The sequence below is a fragment of the Suillus plorans genome, assembly GCF_016647745.1.
Source record: "Suillus plorans strain S12 chromosome Unknown HD556scaffold_131, whole genome shotgun sequence".
In the NCBI taxonomy this organism is placed as follows: Eukaryota; Fungi; Basidiomycota; class Agaricomycetes; order Boletales; family Suillaceae; genus Suillus; species Suillus plorans.
In genome coordinates this window covers 14,655-37,493 of record NW_024537515.1, presented here as the reverse complement: position 1 = coordinate 37,493, position 22,839 = coordinate 14,655, and the positions used below count along the sequence as shown (strand labels likewise).

Genomic DNA, 22,839 nt, shown 5'->3' with positions numbered 1-22,839 from the left:
TGGATTGGGACATGGTCGGTACATGGACCGCGTTGAGCTGGGTCTGTCGTGCAGGAGATCACCGCGTCAACGAGTAGTTTAGTTCCAAATACATTGTTGGGCCGTGTCCAGTTGCTGGAACTCGTGGATTGCAGGGTGGGAAGACCACATGGGAGGAGTTGAATCATGTCATGGTCTGCAATCAAATCAATGAGCAGTTGAGCTGCATTGTAGTTGAATAGGTGGCCGTTGCAGGCCTCCTCCCACAGTGGGTGGTGTCAGTTGAAGTCTCCCATCCAGAGGACGTGGTCGTCCTCTGCCGGTTGTATGGTAGTGATGTTGTCATCCAGGTAGATGCCGAGTGCCTCTAGAGTTCTTTGGTCCCTGCAATTGTTATAAATATTGAGTATGGTACAATGTCCAAATGGTCCCATAAGCTGGGTGATTACAATGTCCGAGGATGGGAATAAAACCTATTTCCATGAATTAGTATCTAGAGAAGTACTTATTAGTGTGATGGCTCGAGTGCGCTGAAGAGGGTGAGTATAATGCTGAGATGGATAGAGAATGTGCCAGTGATGGTTGGCGCATGTGTTGCATAGGAAGTTGATATGGGGCTCTTGAATGACAATTATGTCCCACTCAGCGGTGTTGGGGTTGTTAAGTAAAGAGGCTTGCACCATCATCAACATATTAAGATTCTGCTGCCAAATTCTTAAATGGACGGGGGTTTCGTGGGTGTGCTCAGACATGAGAGGAGTGAGATGAGGGGGTGCTGTTGGAGGAGTCTGCTTTGTGGAAATAAGTAGGTGAAGCGATGATGTCATGAATAGAGGGGTCCTGAGGGCATTGAGGTGAGTGGGATTGATGAGGTTGCTGAGCACGGAAGCCGATAGTTGTCTGGCAGAGTATAGGTGGACCTGCAGTCTGAGAGTGCTCTGGAGGAGGCGATAGGGTGGGTGATCTGGTGGGTCTTGGAGGTTGAGTGACTTGCATCCATGCATGTTCCGTGGGGAAATACGGCATGTGATTTTCCGGGTATTTGGCGTCGATTTCCTTGCATCGTTTGGTGAATTCCGGACATGATCTGTTCCAGCTCATATGTTGCTGACTGCAACAGTTGACACAGCATGTGGTGCAGAAGGAGTTGCAGGCGCTGGTGCGGTGTTGGTTTCCACATGTACCACATATGTCCGCTGGTGCCGAACAGTTGTGTGCAATATGGTTGAAGTGTTGAAACTTAGCACATCGTATGGGCTCCCTCTTGTCCTTGCGCACACTAATGCATTTATTTTCGATGCATAGACCGTCTCTGAGGATGTCATTGGCAGTTTGAATGTTGGCCATGTGAACAAGAGCGAAGGCCTTCCGTTGTTCAGCTGAACGTTTCATGGGGGGTTTGATCCAGCAGATACTTGCTAGCGAGCCTTCACCAAGACCATTTTCCTGCTCTACTTGACGTAGGAATTCAGTGCTTTCGATCTGTAGATGAATAGGTAAGTATTCTAAGACTATTGGGTAGGTGCAGTTGCGAAACAATACAGCTGATTCCATGTTACTTTCCAGTGCGATTCTGCCTGTCAGGCTGTTCATCCATTTCGCAAGGCTTTCGGATTCCATTTCAATTACGATGCCCCCATTGCGTAGTGCCATCACCGCCCTGATACTTCCTGGGGGGGTGGAGTCGTCTCTTGCCTTTGTGAGTGCTTTTTTCAGCTTCTTGGCAATATCAACATTCAACGTGTTGGGAGGGAACAGAGTTTCTCCTGGCATGGGGTCTAGGAGGACCTGGCATGCACGAATAGCGGCTCTTCCTACTGCCTGGTCTACTGTGGGTTGAAGATGAGAGGCCGTGACAGAGCTGTATGATGACTGAGACGAGGTGGTGGTGGTCTTGGAGGGGAGAGTTGAGATTTGAGTGGAGAGAAGGTTTAGTCGGTCCTATGTAGCCTCCAGGGAGGGAGAGAGTATCTTGACTACATTTTGACAGTCTTCGACCAAGGAGAATAAAATGTCAGCCGCTTCCTCAATTCTTTCTGCTGCCACTTTAATGACATCTTCTTTCTCAGTTTTTTCTCTCTCCAGCATGCTGAGTACCTTCTCAGCTTGTTCCATCATGGATGCAATTGTCGTTGATGCGGCGTATATGCATGCCACCTGGGGAGCAATGGTGGCTATCACGTGGTCGACCAGCTTGGGGGTAAGCATGTCCATGAGTCGCGCAGCCACAGAGTCCATGATTTCGCAGGCAGCATGGTCCTTTAGGAGAAAAGCGACCACTCTGATTGCTGATGTGACTGGTAAGGGGGTGGTACTGGACATTTGAGTAATTTGAAATAGAACTGAAATTAGGTGCATCAGTGTGAAGGGTTGATCAACATTGCAAATTAGTTTTGAAGTGAGGTATTGCTTTCCGCTTTATGAGTCCTTCACGACACTGGCCATTGCTTCGATGTCATTTTGGGAAATTGCAGATCTTGTGGTTCTGCAGGTATTGAGACCATAGGTTGGAGAGGTGGTGTGGTGGTCCGACGGCCTTGAGCCAATGCTGACACTTCTCCTATCTCCAGGCATATCTTGGTGGTGAGAGGTTGAGATGAATTGAGGGTGTTTTGATGGCGTCTAGGCCACTGTAGGGCATCCTTGGCGCTGTTGAGGCCGATGTTGATGACTGGTTTTCGGGGTCCTAGCCAGGGTGCCACTTGGTACTAGTCCAAGAAGCGATTTATTCTCTCTGTTATAGGGCACTCGCTCACCTCTGGGACTAAAGAAGTTTATGGCTCGGGATTGTTAGTATATCATGTTTTCTGTGATGCTTGATGCATATCCGAGAGCCAGCGGGGTCCAGCTTCATTCTTACTGCTACTCAGTTTCATTGCGACTTGCGCAGGCATTTACTCTGGAAAAACTCTCGAGAATTACCTTTATGGTGTTAGAGCCTGGCACCTTTTGCACGGTCTCACCTGGCTGGGACATTCGGAGCAGATATCATCTGCCCTCACAGGTGCTGCTCGCTTAGCTCCTCCTCCCTCGAAATGTCTCAAATGTCTACCATTCACACTGGACATCATCCTTACTCTCCGCTCTAGGCTAGATCTTTCTGCTCCGCTCAATGCCGCAGTATATGCATGCCTCGTGATATCTTTCTTCATGCTCATGCGCCTTGGAGAAGTAACTGTACACTCTTTGAATGCCTTTGATCCCACTCTTAACGTGAAAGTCTCAGACATTTGCTATGCCGAGGATCGCCACAGACTAAAAGTAACTGTCCTCCATTTACCTCATTCAAAGATGTCAGCAGCTGGAGAAGACCTGTACTTCGCTCCTCAATCTGGGGAAGTGGATCCACAGCATGGGCTAGATGCGCACCTGAGAGTCAACACTCCACCTCCCCAAGCAGCTCTTTTCAGCTGGCATCATCAAAATGGCCTTAGGCCTCTAACTTGTTCAGAGTTTCTTCGGCGCTTGGAACACGATCTTCGTCAGCAGGGATTGAGCCATTGAAAGGTCATGGGATTCGGATTGGAGGCACGTTGGAGTACCTGCTGTGTGGTGTACCCTTCGAGACTGTGAAGTCCATGGGTTGTTGGGGTGGAGATGCCTTCCTGGTTTACCTCCGACAGCATGCTGTTGTGATGGCCCCATATCTGCACAACAGTCCCATTCTCGAACCTTTCACATGTTATGCAATGCCACCTGTTTGTTAACTGGTGAGTCATTTTATGACTATCCTTTGGGGGCAAGCATTGCGCTAGCTGTGTCATCTTGCTCCTATACCCTGGGAATCTCCGCTCATGCTTGCCTCTTTTCTTTCAGAGCTTGAAGATGTGTTTCGGTCGAACAAACCAAAAAGGTTTCTTGCCCAAATCCATGTTAGCCTTATCTGTAGTCTCATTTCAGTTTGTTGATGTTGACTCCATTTCTTGGCAATCCAAATAAAATATTCATAATGGATTGACTTGGCCTGGCCTGACCTCTATGCACTACATGACAAGTTAGCGCTCTTAATGACTAGAGTCATCGATCAACTTTGGTGACAAACGATAGGATTATGGTGTGTACTATGAGAAAGAGTCTATGTTCTGACGGAACTCTCGATGAGGCAGGTTGTAAGCAGGTGTTGAGTGTTTGGGCGTCAGCCCGAAGGGCTGTTCCGGCCCGAAACATGGGTTTGAACCTATGGATCAAGGTGAGCTGTGTTCCCAGTCTTTAGGAGTTTCAGCAATGCATGCAGTGCAGCTTGATTCCTTTCTTACAGGAGCTGATCTACTCACTTTCGCAGCGCTTCAACAAACGGGTGGCATCATGTACTGAGTAAACGGTTAGAGACTTGGCGATGCTTAGATGTATGGCGCTAGGATAAGTGCGTGGTCGTGCAGGTATATTGTGAATGCTTCGCTTGACCAGTGCCCCATTTATTTGACCATGTTGAAGGGTATTCCTCTCAACAGGTACTCAAGAGTTCCTCCTATGTGTAGACTGTGCCCTTTTAGGTCTGGTAGTCCGGCTTCTGTCGTTGCCTTCGTCAGCCTTTTGGAGAATTCTCTCTTTGACAATGGTCAAATTCCTTTGGGGTGTCTCCATGCGAAAAGGTGTTCTCTGTTGTTTGCTTGGTTAACACAGAGGTGATTCTCTAACGCAGTCTTAGGATCGGTAGGGCCATCTTGGCTGGCCCAAAAGGTTTCCTCTCCTTCGTACTTTGCTGATTTTGTATAAGGTAACCGAAATTTCGTCACTGGCAGGTCGTTGCGGTCTCGCGCTTCTGAGACATCACCTCTGGTAATGTGTTTCTTTGGATTGAAGTCTTTAATTGATGCTACTGTAAATTCTTCTAGTCTCGCGACGCAATAGAAGGTGGTTGTTAGACAAGCAAAAACAGCCGCATCTAGCGGCGCGTTTAGGTCAAGGAAATTGTGGACGTTGGTGATGAAATCTATGGTTGTTGGGGGTCTTTTGGGGAGTTTAGATGATTCAGGTGCGCATGCTGCTGCTCCGTTCAGGATCATTTTCAGCGCTCGGGATTGATTCTCCACTCTCTGCCGTGCAGCAGGTGCCATGCCTTCAAGGCTGCTACAAAGTTGGACAGCGCTGAACTGGAATACGACCCTGCGCAGCTGGACAAGAATTCAAGCAACAGGTTCGGAGCGATGGGACATCTCTTGTCTTCGCCGATCCTCTGCATGTCGCAATATACATGGAAAACGAGGAGCCCTCCGCCGTAGGCTTCTTTCATGGATTGTGCCCATGATGATCCCATTACCTCGAGTATTTGGTCTAACTGCTCATCTGATACTACGTGGTTTGGTATTCCTATAGGTGCGTTTGTTGCTTGTCTGGTACTTTCCCCTTCTGGCGGCCACAGGTGCAGCCTGTCTCAGGTGAGGCAGTGCGGGCGAAGTGGGGAAGGGTTTGGTGTAAGATTTGGACGGTAGGCTTGGGGAGTTATTGCTGATATGTTTGTTCTCAGTAGTGAGGCTCCAAACCAAGAAGCTCTTTGGGCGTCATTCGTCACAGAGGGCATTGTTGATGAGGGTGTCTTCCTTAAATTGTTCAGCAGCTGCTCTCTCGGTGGCTTGTTGGCGAACAAGGGCACGGTTAATGAGTTTAGCGGCTGGGGCAGAGTAGTTTCCTTTGCGCAAGTGACGGATTTCAGCTGGGGATAGAGGTTTGGTTGCGTTGATGATGAAAGGGCTAATGTTGGCTGGAATGGGGATTGCGGGAAGAAGAAGTTCGGCTGGGCCATAGATGCCTCTAGAAGGCTTGTCTGCTGGGTTGGATTCACTGGTAATGTAGGTTGTAACAACTTCGAAACAGTGGGGTACGTTGTGTATAAACTTGTGGATTTGCCAGAATACGATGTTGACTTCTGTGTTTCAGTGATGGTTCTTCCACCACCCTTCGACAACTCCAGTATTATCTCTGTGGGCGAGGATGCAGCCGCTAGGGCTAGGCAGAGAGGCGAGAGCATATACGAGGAGCTTGAAGCCCACTGCCTCTGCCCATCCAATGTCTCGTTTCCCATGAAGAGTTTTCCACCCTGGTATGAGTTGCCACGCACGCCAACACTTTCCAATAACAATTCCAATTCCAATTCCGGAAATTGCATCTGAGAAAGCTTCCGGGTTCATTAGTGGGACTGTAGGATATATTAGTCTAGCAACACCACCTGATTAAACTAGTAGTGACCACCAATCTAGTTCGTCGGCGATGTTTTTTGATGCTCTGTGAGGCAGGAAAGGATTTGTGCCACACGACACCAACATTCCTTCAAGTCCTGTTAAGTACGCTCGGCCTCGGGGAGTGGCTGCGCATGCGTGAAGCAATTTCCCATATAGTTCCTGTACGTCTTTTAAAATGTGTGTTGGGTGTTTCCTCCATTTGTGAATAGCTGCAAGGTATCTGTCTATTTTTGCAGCACTTAGAGCAACGTACATCATTTTTAAGTCCCAGAGAAAGCCGATGTAGACAGTTGTTGTTTTGAATGGTTGATCCTTCAGCAGTTCCCAAATGATACCCAATTTGTGAGATAGATCGTTGACGTCTTCCAGGCAGAAAGTGGAAAGTTTGTCGTGTTCGGACTGCAGCGAGGACTTTGATAGATCCTTAAGGGGATGGATGCAGTTCTCACTGAATTCTTCTAACTGTCCGCTGATTAGACATTGGTCTCCGTACCACAGCCTACTTCCTGATTGATGTAGTCCAGCTTTGGCGAATGCTTGGTGCCAAGCGAGTCTCTGTTCATTGTACATAGCTAGGTGTTCTTGATGTATTCAGAAGAAAATGTGGTCATCAACCCATTTGTCAAGGGGGCCGATACCTCAGTAGCAACAAATTTCTGCTCCTGCATCGGCCACATGTCCGTAGACACCTGCTGATGGTGTGGCTCCAAAGGCTGTGCAGGTGTCTATGCAGAATTGCATATCCGAAATTCTGACTATTCCAGCAGGCCATTGGGATGGGTGTAGGGGTACTGTGCGGTAAGCTTCAGCTATGTCCCTATCGCTGCTTCTGAACCTGGGGGAAGTCTCGAGATTAAACGATAGATCATTGAGAATTTTCCCCAGGTTGTGGGGAAATTATCTGCGTCGATGTAAGAATTCACCAAAGGGTTGGGACAGGACACATTGGTTTCATGCAGGAACGAGAAGTTTTGCACAATTCTGAACTTCCCCGGTTTGCCCGGCTTAGGGATGATTGACAGGGGAGATGATTGGAAGGGTCCTATTAACGATTCCAGAACATCTGCTGTGAAAGGTCCTACATATCTCCCTTTGACCAGTTCCTTTTGGATGATATTATCAAACTCGGATGCATACTCGATAATAGAAACTTTATTCGGGGGTGTTTGTACAGTTGAAATAGAAGGGAAGTCTATGATAAAACCTAATCGGAAGCCGACTGGTATTTTAGCAAAACGTTCAAGGATTCCAGCATTCTGAAGTTCACGTTCCCAGGCATCAGCCTTGTACGGCATCAGTGGGTGAAGCTTTCTGTGCACGAGGGCACTTCTGGGCTCCGTGCGAAGCTGCTCTGCATCCTGAGCAAATGTGCCTTGCATCGTGCCTAGGGGCAGTGCAGCCATCTTCTCTTTGCCATGCGGTACATAATTGCTTGCCGTCTTTGGACCACAGCACTTTGGGTATACATTCCGCGAAAGTGTCATGCTGTTTGTCCCAGGTTTGGGTGGCAGCGCAGTCGATGGTGCAATGGGGGTTGCGTCCGAGGCAAACTGCACAACATGGGAGGGGGCCCAAGGGAGTAGGAGCGCGGGTGGTGCATACCTTCTTGTTACTCCCTGATACCTCCTCTGTTGTTGGGAATGGGCGCTTTGGAGGAGCTGCGCTAGGTTGTTGCTGGCGCAGCGACTCGAAATTGTTTGTCATATAGGCCGCTGCTGCTTGCTATGGTTGTGAATATCGACGACGTGATGATCACGGCGGAGTCGAGCAGGGGACAGGTCGTGTTTGACCATTGCGCGGCACATGATTGGCCCATGGGGGGGGGAAGGTCATGTTTGACCATTGTGTGGCACATGATTGGCCCATGGGGGGGGAAGGTCGTGTTTGACCGTTGTGGGCACATGATTGGCCAATGTTTGGGGGGTGTAGGATGTGGTGTGAAGAACATGATTGTTCAACCACATCGAACAGAGGGGACGTTGGCACGTGATGGCCAACATATAGGAAACAAAGCGAGTGATTACACAAAGTTAATTGGGTGCACAAAGGCAGGTATTGTATAGTAGTGAAATGATTAGTGGCTTGTAGGATTGTTTGACCAAGATCTCGGTACTGACCTGAATCGCCGCTACCGTTTGCTGTTCCCGTTGTTCATTGAACAGTTCTTCCCGAGCTTCTAAGAGGAGATCTTGATTGATCTCCTCAAGGCTCCAGGTTAGCCCTGTGCTGATTGACAAATGCCATCTGCGGCGCTGCTGTGACTGATACAGTAGCAGTGCGCGCTGCTTTAGCGGGTCAGAGGCATGGTGCCAACGATGCTGCTGTAGAGCCGACCAAAACTGGATGAGCATGTTGACTCGTTCGACTGGCCAGTCGTGAGTTTTCATATAGTTGATGATGCGTGCCACTGCCTCGTTTAATTCTTCCCAGGTAAGGTTCTTGTCCTTCGTGACTGGAGATGCTTTGGGGTCTTTCACCGCATTGGTGGGGACCCATGAGTGAATGCCATCCGCAGAGGGTAGCATGACCAGCGCATCTGGTTCTGCGATCTGGGCACTCTTGTTGGCATCGTCGAGGCCTTTATTGGTAAAGTAATGCAATTCACAATAGTCCCCTGCTTTAATCTTTCTCGTAGCGTACGGAGCTGGGAGAATGGTTGGTTCTGAAGGAACTTTTCCTCGAGCAAAAGGTGCGTACTTATTCTTGTTTTTCTTTCGCTCTTCTAGACGAGCTGCCTCTTCTTCGTCCCGAAGGACTTGAAGGCGCTGCTGTTCTTCCTCTTCTTCCCGCTGACGTGTTTCTTGTATCCGTTCTTGTCTCTCATTCCAATGCGCCTTGTCGGCGTTGTTTTTTAGAGTCCATAAGGATTCGAGCGTGCAAGTGGCTTGGTCTTCGTTGAGTCCATCTGCTATTAGCTGCTGGCAGGCTGGTTGGTGCTCTCTAGCATTGAAATCAGGCCTTATAGCTTCATGTGGATTCTCGAGGGCCATTTATGCAAGTATGAATGATGCAAAAGAGGATGGTAAGTGCCTAGTACTTAGGACGAGAGAATACTGCAATGGTGGTGAGAGGCAGAAAGCGCTGCGCCACATCGCTTATTCGCACACAGACTAATTCTAATCCAGCCTCGTGCCTCGGCCGGCTTAGATAACCATTTCGGATCCAAGACATAGAGCTTGGCTAACAATAGCTCCGGCTACAGCTTTAGCCGGCTATAACCGAGAACCGCGGCAACACTAGGCCGCCTGTCACGGGTAGCAAGCCACAGGCTTACACAGGTACCCTTACCCGTGACCCGCACGGGTGACCCATAGTACCCCTGCGGATCCCTACCGGCATCTGTCAAATTTCAAACTCCTCACTTCGCGAGACCGACGAGTCTGACTACGTCAAATATTTCACATCTCAAAGACGTAGTCCAGACTGGTTATCGTCGAGTCTAGCATATCATACTTTGACCTGATTTGATCGATGACTATATGGTTTGGAAATCAAAATCTATCTTGATTGCCAGCTTTTTGTTTGACTTTGCATCGTTTCACTCAATCAAGGGTCTTGAGGCAGGATCAAATATACATATCCGTTATGCTGATTTTGGTGATACAAGGGCCGAACGGTGGTATATCTAGCACGAACGCTGTCGTTATACACCACTGACATTCCCCACTCGCTCACCCATCCCTCGAACATGACCTACGTCTCAAATGATCCCAGTTGGTGGCCGACAATCAATTCAAATGTTCTTTTCAGCTATTGGATAGGTTCGTCACATCAACATGTCTAGATCTAAGTTGACTTGCGGTTTCGCAGTTGTCTCCGGCATCGTGGTGGTATACGATTGGGGTGAGCAGGACAGTGTTCGAAAATCGCTGATATTCTCATGATATTACCAGTCTTGACACTCGAACAAGAGGTACGTCGACGTTACCTCCGCAGCAGCCAACTCGCTAAGAATGGTGCTATAGGTTGAACTGATCTGGGTGAGTGACAAGATTTCTATATCAGAAAAAATACGAATACATTGAATTGGCGACAGAGACAACGCTGGTCTCTCATGACTGTGCTGTATTTGGTCGTTCGTACCTCATGTTGTACTATAGCGTGGTTAGCGGTTGTGCTGACCCCAAAATGTTCTAGATACGCTACATTGGAATACCGTATTCTGTGTATGTGTCGAGGCCAACAAAATCCAAATTGGCACCGTGCTAATAGCTCAGCTCTGACAATCAGTGCCAAAGTTCTGCGTATGTCTCATATGTGCTGTGTTTGATTGTTCTGACTGACGTCACACAGCAAGTATGATATGGGTCTCGCTGACAGATGCAGTAAGTATTCCACTACCATCTTATCCTGATCTGATGAATACACTCATTTGTAGGTGTAAGTAAGATTCTGACCATCATGATTGAGCTTATCTAAACATAAACACTCAATAGGTGTAAGTTGGAGCGTTTGATCCTAGTATCATAGAGGGTGTTAACTAATTAGGTGGTCCAGGCAATATTATGTACTACGCATTACATGGCACAAGTATGGTCGTAGGTGTCATGTTGGGCGGTGAGTTATCCAGCTGCAATACCTCAGTGATATCTCTTCGACTGAAACATGATGCAAGTCATCATGATTGCTCGGTTGCATGCAATGTATCAGGGATCTAGCGCGATTTTTATCTTCCTTGTTATCATTTTCCTGGCTGTAAACATCGCCTGCGGAGTAATCGTGGCAATAACACTGAAGGACACTGTAGGGGGTAAGCTTCACTTGTTGACTTTAAGAACACGGCTGATTGGATAAACGCCAGAGGAGTTGATAATCTCTGGCATGTATATGTGCGACTATGGATATGAAGGGGACACCCAGCTTCTTGTTTCAATGGTTTGGATCCTCATCACTGTTTGGGAGGTCCTCGCACTGTGCCTTTCAGTCTGGATTGCTGTGAAACACTTCTACGACCTGCGACGACTCGGCCCATCGACAGGATCAACTATCGGGGACTGTTTCAGAGTGCTGATGCAATCTCATGTGCTTTATTTTGCGAGGTGAGCTTGTGATGTCAATTTAGTTTTCTTTTTCTTAAGTTCCGCATGTACCAGCTTTATTTGTGTCTCTTGCCTCGAACTTACAATTCCCTCTATGGAGCTCATGGTGCGCTGACCCGTTGTTGACATCTGCGTGTAACCAACGCTCATCATTTCGGTAGAATCAAAATTCTATTGGAGCTCAGATACTTTATGGTGCTCTTCCGATTTTATCGGTCATGCAGATGTTTGTGCTGGGACCACGCCTCATTCTTAGCGTTCGAGAATACCACGGTGAACTCATGGAAGACTCTGACGCAGAAACTAGCATGAATTCGATTGTTTTCAAGGAGCGGGTACATGTATCCACTAGCAGTACTGTATAGGGAAATGCTTGCTGAGTGGTCTGCAGGGAGGAGAAATTTGATCGAGGATCCGTGGTGGTATCTATTTCACATAGTAAATAGAAGGACCGAACACCCGCACATACACATGTATCAACACCCGTCTCACCTTAAGTTGGTGTCACAGTCCGCGCTTCGGCCAGGACCAATGAACAAGTCGCCCCACTTGTACACACGCACATAAAAGTAAACAGTAGATACAGCATGTATTGTCTACCATAGGGCCTTGCCCCAACGGACAAAAAACAAGGATTCAAAAAAAAAAAAAAACTATTTCACATATGGTGTTTCGAAGTATATTTGAAAGGTCTAGGCAAAGCTATTTCTTGTTGCATCTGCCAATAGTCTCCTCGCTGATGACCCTTCTCCACAAGGTCTAAGCTACGAGTCGAGCCTTTTCTACTCAATGAATGTAGGATCGCGAATATGAACACGTGGAACGGACTTCAACTTATACAGACAAACATCACTGTACCCTAGATTGGACCATGAAACCATATGTATACCAATAACGCTAGCTATAGTAGAATTAGCGTTGCCGAGCTCAGACAGCTTATAGTACAAATTGAACAAATTATGAGCGATATGACAGAGTTTAGTTCTGAACCTGCATAGTTGGCTCAAGGTGTGCCTGGGAAGCCATTAGGGTGACCAATGTAGTTTTTGAATGGACTCGTTTCTGATGGTCCTTCTCCACGTTGTATACCTTCGATAGCGCCTGTGAGTCGAGCCGTTTCTGTTGAATAACTGAGGGCTGTGCACAAGAGCGGAGCGGAATGGGCCAGACGCATGTCTACCCCATCTGGGCTGCAGAACGAATCGTGTGTGAAGAGGGGAAGTAGGCACTATATCGCGAGTTTTATGTCTGTTCAAACATGATTCAACAATATTTAGCATGATGATTTAAAAAGAGACTGACGGGGGAGTATATACCTTTGTCCCGAATGAATGCGCGTGGCAAGGAGATGACAAGTGCTGAGTGGAGAGTATAGAAGAGATTCAAGTCGGAAGGCATCAAGCGCACCTGGGAAGTATCAGTATGGCGCCCACCACCCTTGTGATCTGTTGACACCCATAGAGAAAGTTGCACGTCTGTCAGCGTGAAGCATCGAACCAGATTATGACACGGACCCATCTGTTGACACCATCGTCATCAATATCAGTCACCGCGAGTAGCATGTCGGTTCAGACAGCTGGTCTGGCAACAATCTCGCTCATTCATCTAGACCAGTTGGTGGACTCGGGCAAATGGAATACAAGGGGAAATTCTATTTTTGAAAACGAGAACGAAGATTTGCGGCAGCCCAGATAGTAATGGTTCTTCATGGACATCATCATCCTTCCGGGCTGTCCATGCCATGTAGATGGATTACGAGAGGAAAATAAGCGTGTTGCAGGTAGTGAGAGCATATCATAAACGAAAGCCCATAGAAATGCTTACCTTGAGCATTGAAATACGTGGTTCGTTCGATAGACTGGTACATCGTCCTCGGGTAGGGTTGGGGTAAAGTCTAGGTCTAGATAATCAAGCGATTATATTGATGCTCGAGGACGGCGGGCGCATGAGCGCTGCTGTATTGATGGTGAGTAGATCTAGCATATGCCGTCGACAGGTGGAATGGGGCAAACAACTTACAACTGGCCAAAACCAGACGCCCTGAATAAGCGTCTCTAATGCATATGCCAGTGTCAATTCTTTGGGGGCGCAGTCCTATATTGGAATGCGCAAATCAGCATGGGCGCATATGGGCTGAGATTATCGGTTCGGGAATCTGAAGAGAAGACGTCACTGTAGGAATCAAGGAATAGAGCAGTGCTCGTGAGGCTGGCGAAGTATTTCATGGCGTACAAAGAAGGTCCAACTAGTACTCAGCCTCAGATGGCATAATGCCTGTCCGTCGAACTTTACGTGCACGACGCATGTCAATTCTGGTCCTTCTGTTAGCCGATTACTTGCAGAGCACTGCGACAGTCAGAGTGGTTCATTTGTCGACTCGGCAAACACCGAAGGCAGTAAATGGCTTTCAGAGTCAGACCAATTTTCAACGTCGTTAGTACGTTGCCGATGGAGGCCCCGTATCTTCTGTACTATGTTTGGTGCGTCATAAAACACTACTATCATTCATTGATCATGTCCAGTATCATGTGTGTCTTGAGCCCCCTGCCTCAACACGGTCTATTCTTTCTCTGGATCATCATCATACCCAGCAGCGTGTTTGGTGCCTTTATTGAACACAACCGGTGACCAACGGGCGATTTCAGCAATCAAGCCTCAATGCGCCTGCAACCACAGGCCCTAGGTCTGCTAGTCACTTACACTGTGACTAAGATTTTGAAGCAATGGTATGTCTGTACGATAATGAACGTTCCACCTGATCTTTTTGACACCAGGTACTTCAATCATGATCTGCAAATAGGCCCGTAGAGCTGGAGGCTACGCAAGTTATCCGCGCTGCCACCCGCATGAAGATTAACTAGCGGGCAACCCTGAACTATGACTGCAAACCAGCGTCTTGCTCGTGACCCAAACGTGGTTCAGTTCTACTGACCAAATTACCAGACTGGCTGGAAAGATTCGAAGGCGCAAGTCAGGCACTAGGAGGAATAATATGAAAGAAGCAGAAACCACACTTGATCTTCAGCTGCACAGATTTCGTGTCCTCGGTTTCCACATTGAGCCAACAGTATGGATGACGTCTTATATGTTTAACAGATATCAGCCGCACAGCGCGAGTGAAGATGTATTTGCCAGTGCAATACACTACCATCGCATCAAGGGCACGATTGGATGCACCAAATACAATGCGCTGCTGTTTTTCTCATCTGACCTTGCGCCATGCCATAGAATACCACCCTATTACAAACAGCAATCGGAGGAGCTGATAGCAGGCCTTGAGCGCATATCCTTGTTGCGATCACATCGCACTTGGACCTGTGTTAGATCGATGCTACATAATTTGGTACGGGACACCTCAACAATATTAATGGTGTTGGAAATGCAAATCAAATTCTACTTTGATTATCGAGAGCTTGCACTCTTTGCTTGATTTCGCAACCTTCCACACAGATTATCCGGGTCCTTGAGGTGTGATCAAATATCCATGACTATCCTGCAAATCTTGGCGACACAAGCGCCAGACGGTGATATATCTAGCACGAATGCTATCGTTATACACCACAAAATTTCTTTACTCTCACACCCATCCGTCGAATATAACTCAGGTCTCAAACGATCCCACTCAGTGGCCGCTAATGAATCTACTTATTTTTTTCAGCTATTGGAACAGTTCGTTGTATCAAAATGTCTAGATCTAACATTGACTTACGGTTTCACAGTTGCCGCTGGCGTTGCAGTAATATACGACTGGGGTGAGCAAAACGGTGCTCGGAAACTGCTGATATTCTCACAATATTTCCAGCACTAACACTTGGACAAGAGGTAGGTCGATGTTATCGCCGCAGCAGCCAACTCGATAAGATTGGTGTCGTAGATTGAACTCATCTGGGTTAGTGACAAGAGTCCCGTATCAGAAGAAAATAAGAGCATGCAATAACTTCGCGACAGAGACAACGCTGGTCTCTGATGTCTGTGCTGTATTTGCTTGTTCGTACCTCATATTATGCCATAACGTGGTTGGCAGTTGTGCTGACTCCCCAATGTTCCAGATACGCTACATTGGACTACCATATTCTGTGTATGTGTCCAGGCCAGCGAATTGGCACTGCTAATAACCCATCTTTGATAATTAGTACCTATATTCTGCGTATGTGTGTGTCGTATGCGCTGTGTTTAATTCTTCTGATCGTGGCACAGAAAATATGCCAATGGTCACTCTAACAGATGCAGTGAGTATTCCGCAGCCATCTCATTCCCATATACTGAATACACTAATTTGTAGGGGTGAGTGAGATTCTGAACGCTGAATGTGGCTCAACATAATGATGCAATAGGTGTAAGTCGAAGCATTTGCTACTAATACAAGCATGATCACTATTCGAGTTTTCAGGCAATATTACGATGTACGCGCTGACTGGGGCAAATGTGGTCATAACTGTCATGTTAGGTGGTGAGTTACCCAGTCGCAATAACTCTGGCATTGACTTGACTGAAACATAACGCAAGTCATCATGATTGCTCGCTTACATGCCATGTATCAGGGATCTAGAATGATGCTCATCTTCCTTGTTATTGTCTTTCTGGCTGTTAATATCGCCAGTGGAGTAATCTCGTCAATAGACGTCAAGTACGTTGTAGCGGATAAGCTTCACTTGTTGACTTGAAGTACACGGCTCATTAGACAAACACTAGGGGAGTTTATACTCTTTGGCACACATACGTGCAGTTTTGGCTTTGGGATAGATGCCCGGCTTCTCTTTTCAATGCTTTGGATGCTCAACACTGTTTGGGAGGTCCTCGCACTGTGTCTTTCGATCTGGGTTTCTGTAAAACACTTCCGCGACCTGCGACGACTCGGCCCATCGACAGGATCGACCATCGGGGACTGTTTCACAGTACTGATAAAATCTCATGTGCTTTATTTTGCAAGGTGAGCTTGTAATGTGAATGTGGTCATATTTTTCTGCTCAAGTTCTGCACATGTTAGCTTTGTTGGCCTCTCCTGCCTCCAGTTTGCTAGAGTCTCTCTAGAATTCTTGGTGCGCCGAACTGTTGTTTACACTTGCGTGTAACCACTGCTCGTCGTTCTGTAGAATCCAAATTTTATTGGATCTCAGATGCTCAATGGTGCTCTTCAAATTTTATTGTTTGTACAGATGTTTGTGATGGGACCACGCCTCATCCTTAGTGTCCGAGAATATCATGCCAATCTCGTGGCAGGCTCCGATGCAGAAAATAGCATGAATTCGATTATTTTCCAGGAGCATGTACGTGTATCAACTAGCAGTACTGTGTAGGGACACACTTGCCGAGTGGTCTGCAGGGAGGAGACATAAGTTGGTCGAGGATTCTTCGGTCGTGGTGTTTATTCAATATATGGTGTTTCGAAGTATATTTATGTTGAGGCTTATGTAGACAAACCCGTTTCTTGTTGTATTACTACTGGAACTCAGTGAACTGGTCGCCCACACTTGCACCAAGTGGCAAGCCGTAATTATTCGGAACGTCTAGCAGCCAACCCAGTCCTTGATGCCCACGAGTCACGACAGGTCATTTTCGACGCTCGTTTCCGTTTCTCCTCTACCACTGTCGAGAGCAATTATTTATCGCTGTGAGGATTTTCCGACTGCATAGTACTTACTAGGGGAAATCTCTGATGTTCGGAGTTTCTTTCATCCAATCTCATGGGTCAAGTATACAGCCGAATTGGCAGACCTTGCCTCACTTATGTTCAATCTTGTCATTTACTTAGATGGAGCAACATCAGAATTATCCACCAGCGTTACAAGTATGGTAATTGCATGTCGATCATCCGAGAGTGGCGGTGCCACTGAGTTCATCTTCAAGTTAACCAAGTACTACTCAGTCCTCTGAGGACGCAAACATTTTCGACAAGACAACATCGTCGCACTCTGCTTGAAAGTTCAAACCATCGTACCTCTGTATTTCTGTCTCTATACTGCCATGCCTAAGGTTTCCAAAAAAAAGGCCAGTGGAACCAACGTAGCGAAGCCAATCCCCAAACTCCTTGTTCTCAAACATGGTCAAAAACGTGTAATGGTTAACCGACACAAGTCGTATAATGTAGGTGGAACAACCATTGAAATCTTCAAGATGGCTCATCGATATCATAAGGTCATGCTCGACAATGCATGTAAACATTTCCCAACCATTCCAAGAAACGCTATGACATTCCAGACCAACCAACTCGATATATGCGAAGGCCAACTTGTGGATATCACGGCTGAAACATGGGACAAAGTAATTGAATCTCTTACATCCGTTGAAGTGACTCGCGCAGAATTACCATTGCCCATCGCACTTCCGCCCAGTCACGGTGGCAGTAGTAACCCTAGGGCTATTTCATTGCGCAGCAACAATGACAAAGTCAGGCTCTATTTGGTTTTGACATCTGGAGATGTTCTTCCTGTCACGATAGAGTTGTCCGCGCCGGTGCAGAAACTTGCTGATATTGTTGCTCGCAAGTCGGGAGATTCTACTGAATACAGGACAATGTGGCGTGGGTCAAGATTGGATCACGACAGCAGTATCGGGTCAAACAATATCTCGAATGGAGACTCTATCTATTTTATAATGGCACAGGTCGGTGGAAAGCCGGTGATCTATCTATACTCGCCCTCCGATGTCGATGTCTCCGTCAAACTATCCCTCAATCCTGAGTGGAGCTTCTCCGCTATCTATCCCGTTGTTACCCTGAAGCAAGAACACGGACAGCATGTCGAATGGAATGTCCGCACCCACCAAGACGGGAGTTTGACTGAAAGGAACTCTGGTTTAGACGTATCGTACTTATTCTGGGAGGCAAAGTGAGTTTTCTCATCACATGGAAATCACTCTCATAATTAATTTTACATGAATCTTCGCAGGACAAATTCGGATGCATTTCCGCGTCCACCAACATCTGAACTGCAATCAGTGGATGTATTCAGTCCTACATCCAGCACTCTCGGCGACATGGACTCCATTGTCATCTCAGTGGACAAAGTAACCGTTTACCTCGATAAGTCGCTCAAGGCTCTGGGACTTCACACTGAAGCCAGAACATCCTTTATCACGTGCGTCCGTATATGCGTCTCGGAGTATCACACTAAAACTGATTACTACTACGGTAGCTACTGGCTACCGTCTATTCTCAAGCACGAATACATCGCCCTCCGATTTGTCCCTCAACTGGCATATGAACGTGCCGCTCCTTTAAGCCTTTCTCCGCAACCTGACATCGTGACTCGGGTATTCATGCTGTTCAGAGGTATCCGTAAGGAACACTTAGCGGATTGGCCTAACGCGCGAATGCAAGCAGAGAAAGATGTTGCTTGGTGGGCGGATGTAGTTGGAGTTGATCTTGCAAGAGCCAGTGATACAGCTTTGTTCAGGGTGTTGGAATGGGGCGGGATGGAGGTTCATGCACATGTTTGACATTCTACCAAATCGCTCAATATGTTACGAGTCCGACGATTTTCCGGTCATCGGTCATTTCGATGGCCCTGTATATTAGGTTTCCCCTCGAGTCTCGGCTGTGTCTGTACAATACGCTCGCAATTTTGTCATGTATAAACTGTTGCCGATTGGTGCTAAAATTGATTGTGAGTCCTCCGAGCATTGAGCTGAAGGGTCCCGCTTGCTGTAAACTCATTCTTCGAGCACCTGCCACCAGTGCAAGTTGATTCGAGTTTGTACCTCCAGCGTCGTCTCACTCGAGAATCATAGATACTGCTTAGTAGGTTGGGCTGGACCGAGCGTTGGCTCGAGGTGGGACGCAAACAGGTGGAGCCGCTTGGGAGGGCGGGAAACCTGCTCACTGATCGTGTTAATGACTCTCTGACAGGCTGAGACGGTATACGAGTGTGGTATCATTAACACAGGATGAAATTTAGTTAACAAAGAATAGGTAACAAAGAAAAATTACAAGGAGGTGGCAGATGGGGCTAAAGAAGACTTGGTATAGGTGGAGTGTGTGCGAATGGTACGACCGTTCGGCTGCCAAGCCATAACGAAAACAAGGTACCAGCCTAGTGTAATAGAGCGTATTTGCAACGCCCAAAATTAAAAAGTCTTGGCCAAACAAGGTCGCTGCTGTCCCTGCAGTCTGCAGAGTCATGGCAGTTCAGGGCAGGTTACACCGGCACACTTTCCGACCGTAAAGGTAATACCGTTAACGGCCGTACAGTGACTACAGTCTAGCCGTACGATGTACAGGTCCGACACAATCGATCTCCACGAACTGAAGCCAAGCTATACTTCGACGACACTGTTCAAGGGGTTCGGGGCCCTCAAGAATCGACACTTGTCCAAAGTTTTTGGGGACGGCACAGCCCCACAGCATTGATGGGGTCACCGGCCGTACAAAATCCAGACACACATATACGGGGGCGCTTCAGTCACTTATTCGGTTCCAGCGATGACCCCAACACTAGTACTTGCACTCGCCCTCATAGCGCTTGTATCTTTCGTGGTAGTGCAATCCTTGCAAAAGAAGAGAGACACTAAGAAGCATCCTTTACCCCCTGGTCCTCCACCTCTCCCTTTTGTCGGAAATGTGATCGGAATCGACCCAGATCATCCATGGTTAGCATACTCAAGATGGGGAACTGAGTATGGTACGTAGAACCTCCGACATGTGGATCTGGATGTGCTGAATTGCGACACAGGGGAAATCGTTTACACCCGACTCTTTAGTCAGGATATCGTGATCATCAACTCCGAAAGAGTTGCGCATGACTTGCTCGACCGTCGTTCACATAACTATTCCACGAGACCCCCAGGACTCGTGCACCTTCTTGGCTTGTGAGGCCCTTCATAGTATCATTTAATGTTCCTATTGTTAAACGAGTCCTAGTTTTGGTCATGACTACTCCTCTACCTTTCTACCCTACTCAGACAAGTGGAAACTTCGTTAGTATATTGTCCCTTCAAGCTCTCTTATCGCACTTATCATTTCTTTACAGATAGGCGAATCTTCCATGAAGCATTCCAGTTAAAAGCAGTGTCATCCTTCCGTCCGATTCAAATGCGCAATGCTCGCAGTTTGATACTAAACCTACTAACCTCTCCGGAGGTGTATGGAACCCATCTTCACACGTTAGTAATCTCTCCTTTCATGTATTGCGTGGCTGAACCATACTTTCTACGTAGCTTCAGCACGTCTATCATCATGTCAATCATGTATGATTATACTATAGCGCCCGTTGATGATCCCTTCCTTGCGCTCGTTGAACGCTCACTTGAGATAGATGTAAAAGTATTCAGGCCCGAGGTCGCAGCTGTTGTAACACAGTTCCCCATATGTGCGTATAACTTCGATCAGCTGCAGTTATATTCTAATACACTCACAGTGGAAAAACTTCCTCCTTGGCTCCCTGGAGCGAGCTTGGTGAGGGATGCTATAGTCCAGAGAACCCTCGTTCCCATGATTGTGGACATGCCCTTTGAACATGTGAAGAACAACATGGCAAGTTCCAAGTGCCTTTTGATCGGAGTATGAGGCTCATCATGATTCTCAGGCGGCGGGGACGGCTGCACCATCCGTGGTGTCGGATGCATTGAAACGCATACCAGTTAAAACACAAGATAAAGGGGAGGCCGCTGTTCTTGAGAAAGGGATTAAGGAATCCAGTGCAACTGGTTATGCTGGTTCGTGAAAAATCTGCAATGGTCATTATATCTATACTCATTTTCTCTGTGCTCCTAGCCGCCTCAGGAACTGTATACTTCGACGCGATTTCTATTTTATTTATATACTGACCAAAGGCACAGACGACGTCCACTTTATACATCTTCCTGCTCGCGATGGTTCTATATCCCGAGGTGCAAGCACGTGCGCAAGCAGAGATTGATTCTGTCATCGGGGAAACTCTCGAAAGATTGCCCGACTGGGATGATCGCGCTTCTATGCCCTACATCAATGCCATCATACTGGAGACGCTAAGGTGGTTCCCTGTCGCACCTCTGGGTCAGCACTCTTGACTCGTCGAATTCCGGTTAGCATGGTCACTGACTGGATTTAGGCGTTGCACATGCCACGGTAAATGATGACATCTACGAAGGCTACTATATTCCAAAAGGTCAGTCTATGGACTGAAAACATCATCGCCCTTCTAAAACTGGTTCTCAAGGGGCTACTGTAATACCCAACGCATGGTGATTCATCATATCAAGTGAACAAAGATCATATATAATTATTTCTTCTTATGCAAGGTTTATGGCGCGCAACCCAGATAAATATCCTAACCCGACGAGGTTCATACCCGAGCGTCACATGTCAAAAGTCACCGTCGAAGAGCCGTCAACACACAGCCCTGCCAGTGACGATATTTCCTTTGTTTTTGGATTTGGAAGGCGTATTTGGTACGAAGCTTGGAGTTTTGCGAATAGACGGGTTTGCCTCACCTTTCAACAGTGTTGGACGACATGTCGCCGATGCTTCTTTATTCGCCGCAGTTGTGAATATTCTAACTGTTTTCCGGTTAGAACGTGCGCCAGGATGGAATGTCGGGCCTGATGCTGAAGGAGTGAAATGGACGGCAGGCTTAACGACGTGAGTCATCTCCGAGAATCCCTATATTTTATCTGAGGCAGCCGATGTAGGCACCCAGTATTCCCGTGTATATTCACCCCTCGCCACACGAAAGAAATGGTATCGCAGTTGATAAAAATGCAATGCTAAGAGCTGTGTGGACATGGTTCTGGGGTGAAATCATCTATTACCTTTGTTTTTGGTGTCGTTGGCTTTCGTTATCCGTCAGCATATTCAAGTTTGCTCCAGATTTATTATGCAACATGGGAAGAGGCCTGCCACTTGCCAAATAGAGGTTAAATGTAAGGCGAGTCCGTTGCATCTTGTGCACAAGGATCTGGGAGTCTGTTGGATGGAGAAGTGATATTGCAGTAAGCTATATACATGCGTTCGAAGGAGTAATGTGGTGATAAGCCGGAGTAGCTGCTAGATACGAAAAACAACGGTATTCATGCAGGATAGACAGTCAGATTCGAGCGCTAGAAAGCACGGACTGCTCGACTTGATGCGATGTGATATATTCTGGAAGCTGAAAAGACAAGAGTCGGACGCATGCATGCAATGCAGATGCACATACTGTCGAGGACAGCGGGTATGACAATAGGGTGAGTGCATTACGGTGATGGAGGCGTGGGCACGAACAGCCTTAGATATCCTGGGCGTCTATTGAATGAGGCAAGCAGTGAAGCACCATAAAACGCACCATAAACCCTCTGCAGCTTACAGAAAGACATAATCCCTCCAAAGATTAGCCTCGTCCATATTCCATACCATCAACATTCAGTAAAATGTCGGAGCCCATTAAAATCACCACTCCCCTGCGATGGTTCAAAGGCCATGAAGGACGCATACTAGTAACTGCAGTCGCAGTTTTCCCTGATAAACGTCAGATGGTTACGGGCTCGTACGACACAACGCTTTGTCCATGGGACTTGAGTACAGGTGTTGCGTTGAAGAAGATGGAGGGGCATCGCCATCGGGTGTCGAGATTGGCGGTATCACGAGATGGGCAATTGATAACAAGCGGTGATGAAAGCGGAGAGGTCATCGTCGTCTGTCACACCAAAATTCCAAATATATCATCTGTTTGGATTATCTCCATACAATG

At 47.2% G+C, this 22,839-nt stretch overlaps 9 protein-coding genes across 9 annotated transcripts; 4 read left to right on the top strand and 5 right to left on the bottom strand.

Annotated features, from left to right (window-relative positions):
• Positions 1 to 452: 452 nt before the first annotated feature.
• HD556DRAFT_1220279 (uncharacterized protein) lies at positions 453 to 698 on the bottom strand (the record flags this gene model as incomplete). The annotated part of the gene is made up of 1 exon (XM_041296784.1): positions 453 to 698. A coding segment is annotated over one exon (246 nt), but the record flags the coding sequence as incomplete, so codon positions are not given.
• A 277-nt stretch (positions 699 to 975) lies between these two features.
• HD556DRAFT_1196203 (uncharacterized protein) lies at positions 976 to 1,365 on the bottom strand (the record flags this gene model as incomplete). The annotated part of the gene is made up of 1 exon (XM_041296280.1): positions 976 to 1,365. A coding segment is annotated over one exon (390 nt), but the record flags the coding sequence as incomplete, so codon positions are not given.
• Positions 1,366 to 1,920: 555 nt separating this feature from the next.
• On the bottom strand, positions 1,921 to 2,301 carry HD556DRAFT_1314843 (uncharacterized protein; the record flags this gene model as incomplete). Its single annotated transcript, XM_041301018.1, has 1 exon — positions 1,921 to 2,301. One exon carries the CDS (start codon positions 2,299 to 2,301, stop codon positions 1,921 to 1,923), a length of 381 nt encoding a protein of 126 aa, XP_041152201.1.
• Positions 2,302 to 8,360: 6,059 nt separating this feature from the next.
• Positions 8,361 to 9,148, bottom strand: HD556DRAFT_1435368 (uncharacterized protein; the record flags this gene model as incomplete). Its single annotated transcript, XM_041305420.1, has 3 exons — positions 8,361 to 8,379; positions 8,427 to 8,786; positions 8,856 to 9,148. The coding sequence occupies 3 exons, from the start codon at positions 9,146 to 9,148 to the stop codon at positions 8,361 to 8,363; spliced, it is 672 nt and encodes a 223-aa protein (XP_041152200.1).
• A 277-nt stretch (positions 9,149 to 9,425) lies between these two features.
• HD556DRAFT_202471 (uncharacterized protein) lies at positions 9,426 to 11,830 on the top strand. The gene is made up of 13 exons (XM_041309891.1): positions 9,426 to 9,919; positions 9,969 to 10,001; positions 10,052 to 10,071; positions 10,124 to 10,138; positions 10,195 to 10,233; positions 10,296 to 10,324; positions 10,389 to 10,402; positions 10,452 to 10,487; positions 10,656 to 10,715; positions 10,774 to 10,908; positions 10,960 to 11,197; positions 11,252 to 11,303; positions 11,359 to 11,830. The coding sequence occupies exons 1-13, from the start codon at positions 9,847 to 9,849 to the stop codon at positions 11,560 to 11,562; spliced, it is 948 nt and encodes a 315-aa protein (XP_041152199.1). The 5' UTR covers positions 9,426 to 9,846; the 3' UTR covers positions 11,563 to 11,830.
• Positions 11,831 to 14,681: 2,851 nt separating this feature from the next.
• HD556DRAFT_1531898 (uncharacterized protein) lies at positions 14,682 to 16,494 on the top strand (the record flags this gene model as incomplete). Its single annotated transcript, XM_041309513.1, has 11 exons — positions 14,682 to 14,949; positions 15,000 to 15,019; positions 15,072 to 15,086; positions 15,146 to 15,184; positions 15,247 to 15,275; positions 15,331 to 15,344; positions 15,395 to 15,426; positions 15,739 to 15,824; positions 15,879 to 16,127; positions 16,185 to 16,236; positions 16,291 to 16,494. The coding sequence occupies 11 exons, from the start codon at positions 14,682 to 14,684 to the stop codon at positions 16,492 to 16,494; spliced, it is 1,008 nt and encodes a 335-aa protein (XP_041152198.1).
• A 533-nt stretch (positions 16,495 to 17,027) lies between these two features.
• Positions 17,028 to 18,799, top strand: HD556DRAFT_1531897 (uncharacterized protein). Its single transcript, XM_041309512.1, has 4 exons — positions 17,028 to 17,281; positions 17,333 to 18,024; positions 18,085 to 18,273; positions 18,331 to 18,799. The coding sequence occupies exons 1-4, from the start codon at positions 17,162 to 17,164 to the stop codon at positions 18,632 to 18,634; spliced, it is 1,305 nt and encodes a 434-aa protein (XP_041152197.1). The 5' UTR covers positions 17,028 to 17,161; the 3' UTR covers positions 18,635 to 18,799.
• Positions 18,800 to 18,944: 145 nt separating this feature from the next.
• Positions 18,945 to 19,717, bottom strand: HD556DRAFT_1426332 (uncharacterized protein). The gene has a single exon (XM_041304631.1). It carries the CDS (start codon positions 19,314 to 19,316, stop codon positions 19,089 to 19,091), a length of 228 nt encoding a protein of 75 aa, XP_041152196.1. The 5' UTR covers positions 19,317 to 19,717; the 3' UTR covers positions 18,945 to 19,088.
• On the top strand, positions 19,617 to 21,756 carry HD556DRAFT_1451455 (cytochrome P450; the record flags this gene model as incomplete). The annotated part of the gene is made up of 13 exons (XM_041307960.1): positions 19,617 to 19,815; positions 19,867 to 20,002; positions 20,055 to 20,110; positions 20,164 to 20,296; positions 20,351 to 20,502; positions 20,551 to 20,693; positions 20,719 to 20,848; positions 20,907 to 20,920; positions 20,972 to 21,167; positions 21,223 to 21,279; positions 21,331 to 21,355; positions 21,413 to 21,562; positions 21,615 to 21,756. The coding sequence occupies 13 exons, from the start codon at positions 19,617 to 19,619 to the stop codon at positions 21,754 to 21,756; spliced, it is 1,533 nt and encodes a 510-aa protein (XP_041152195.1).
• Between the last annotated feature and the right edge of the window lie 1,083 nt (positions 21,757 to 22,839).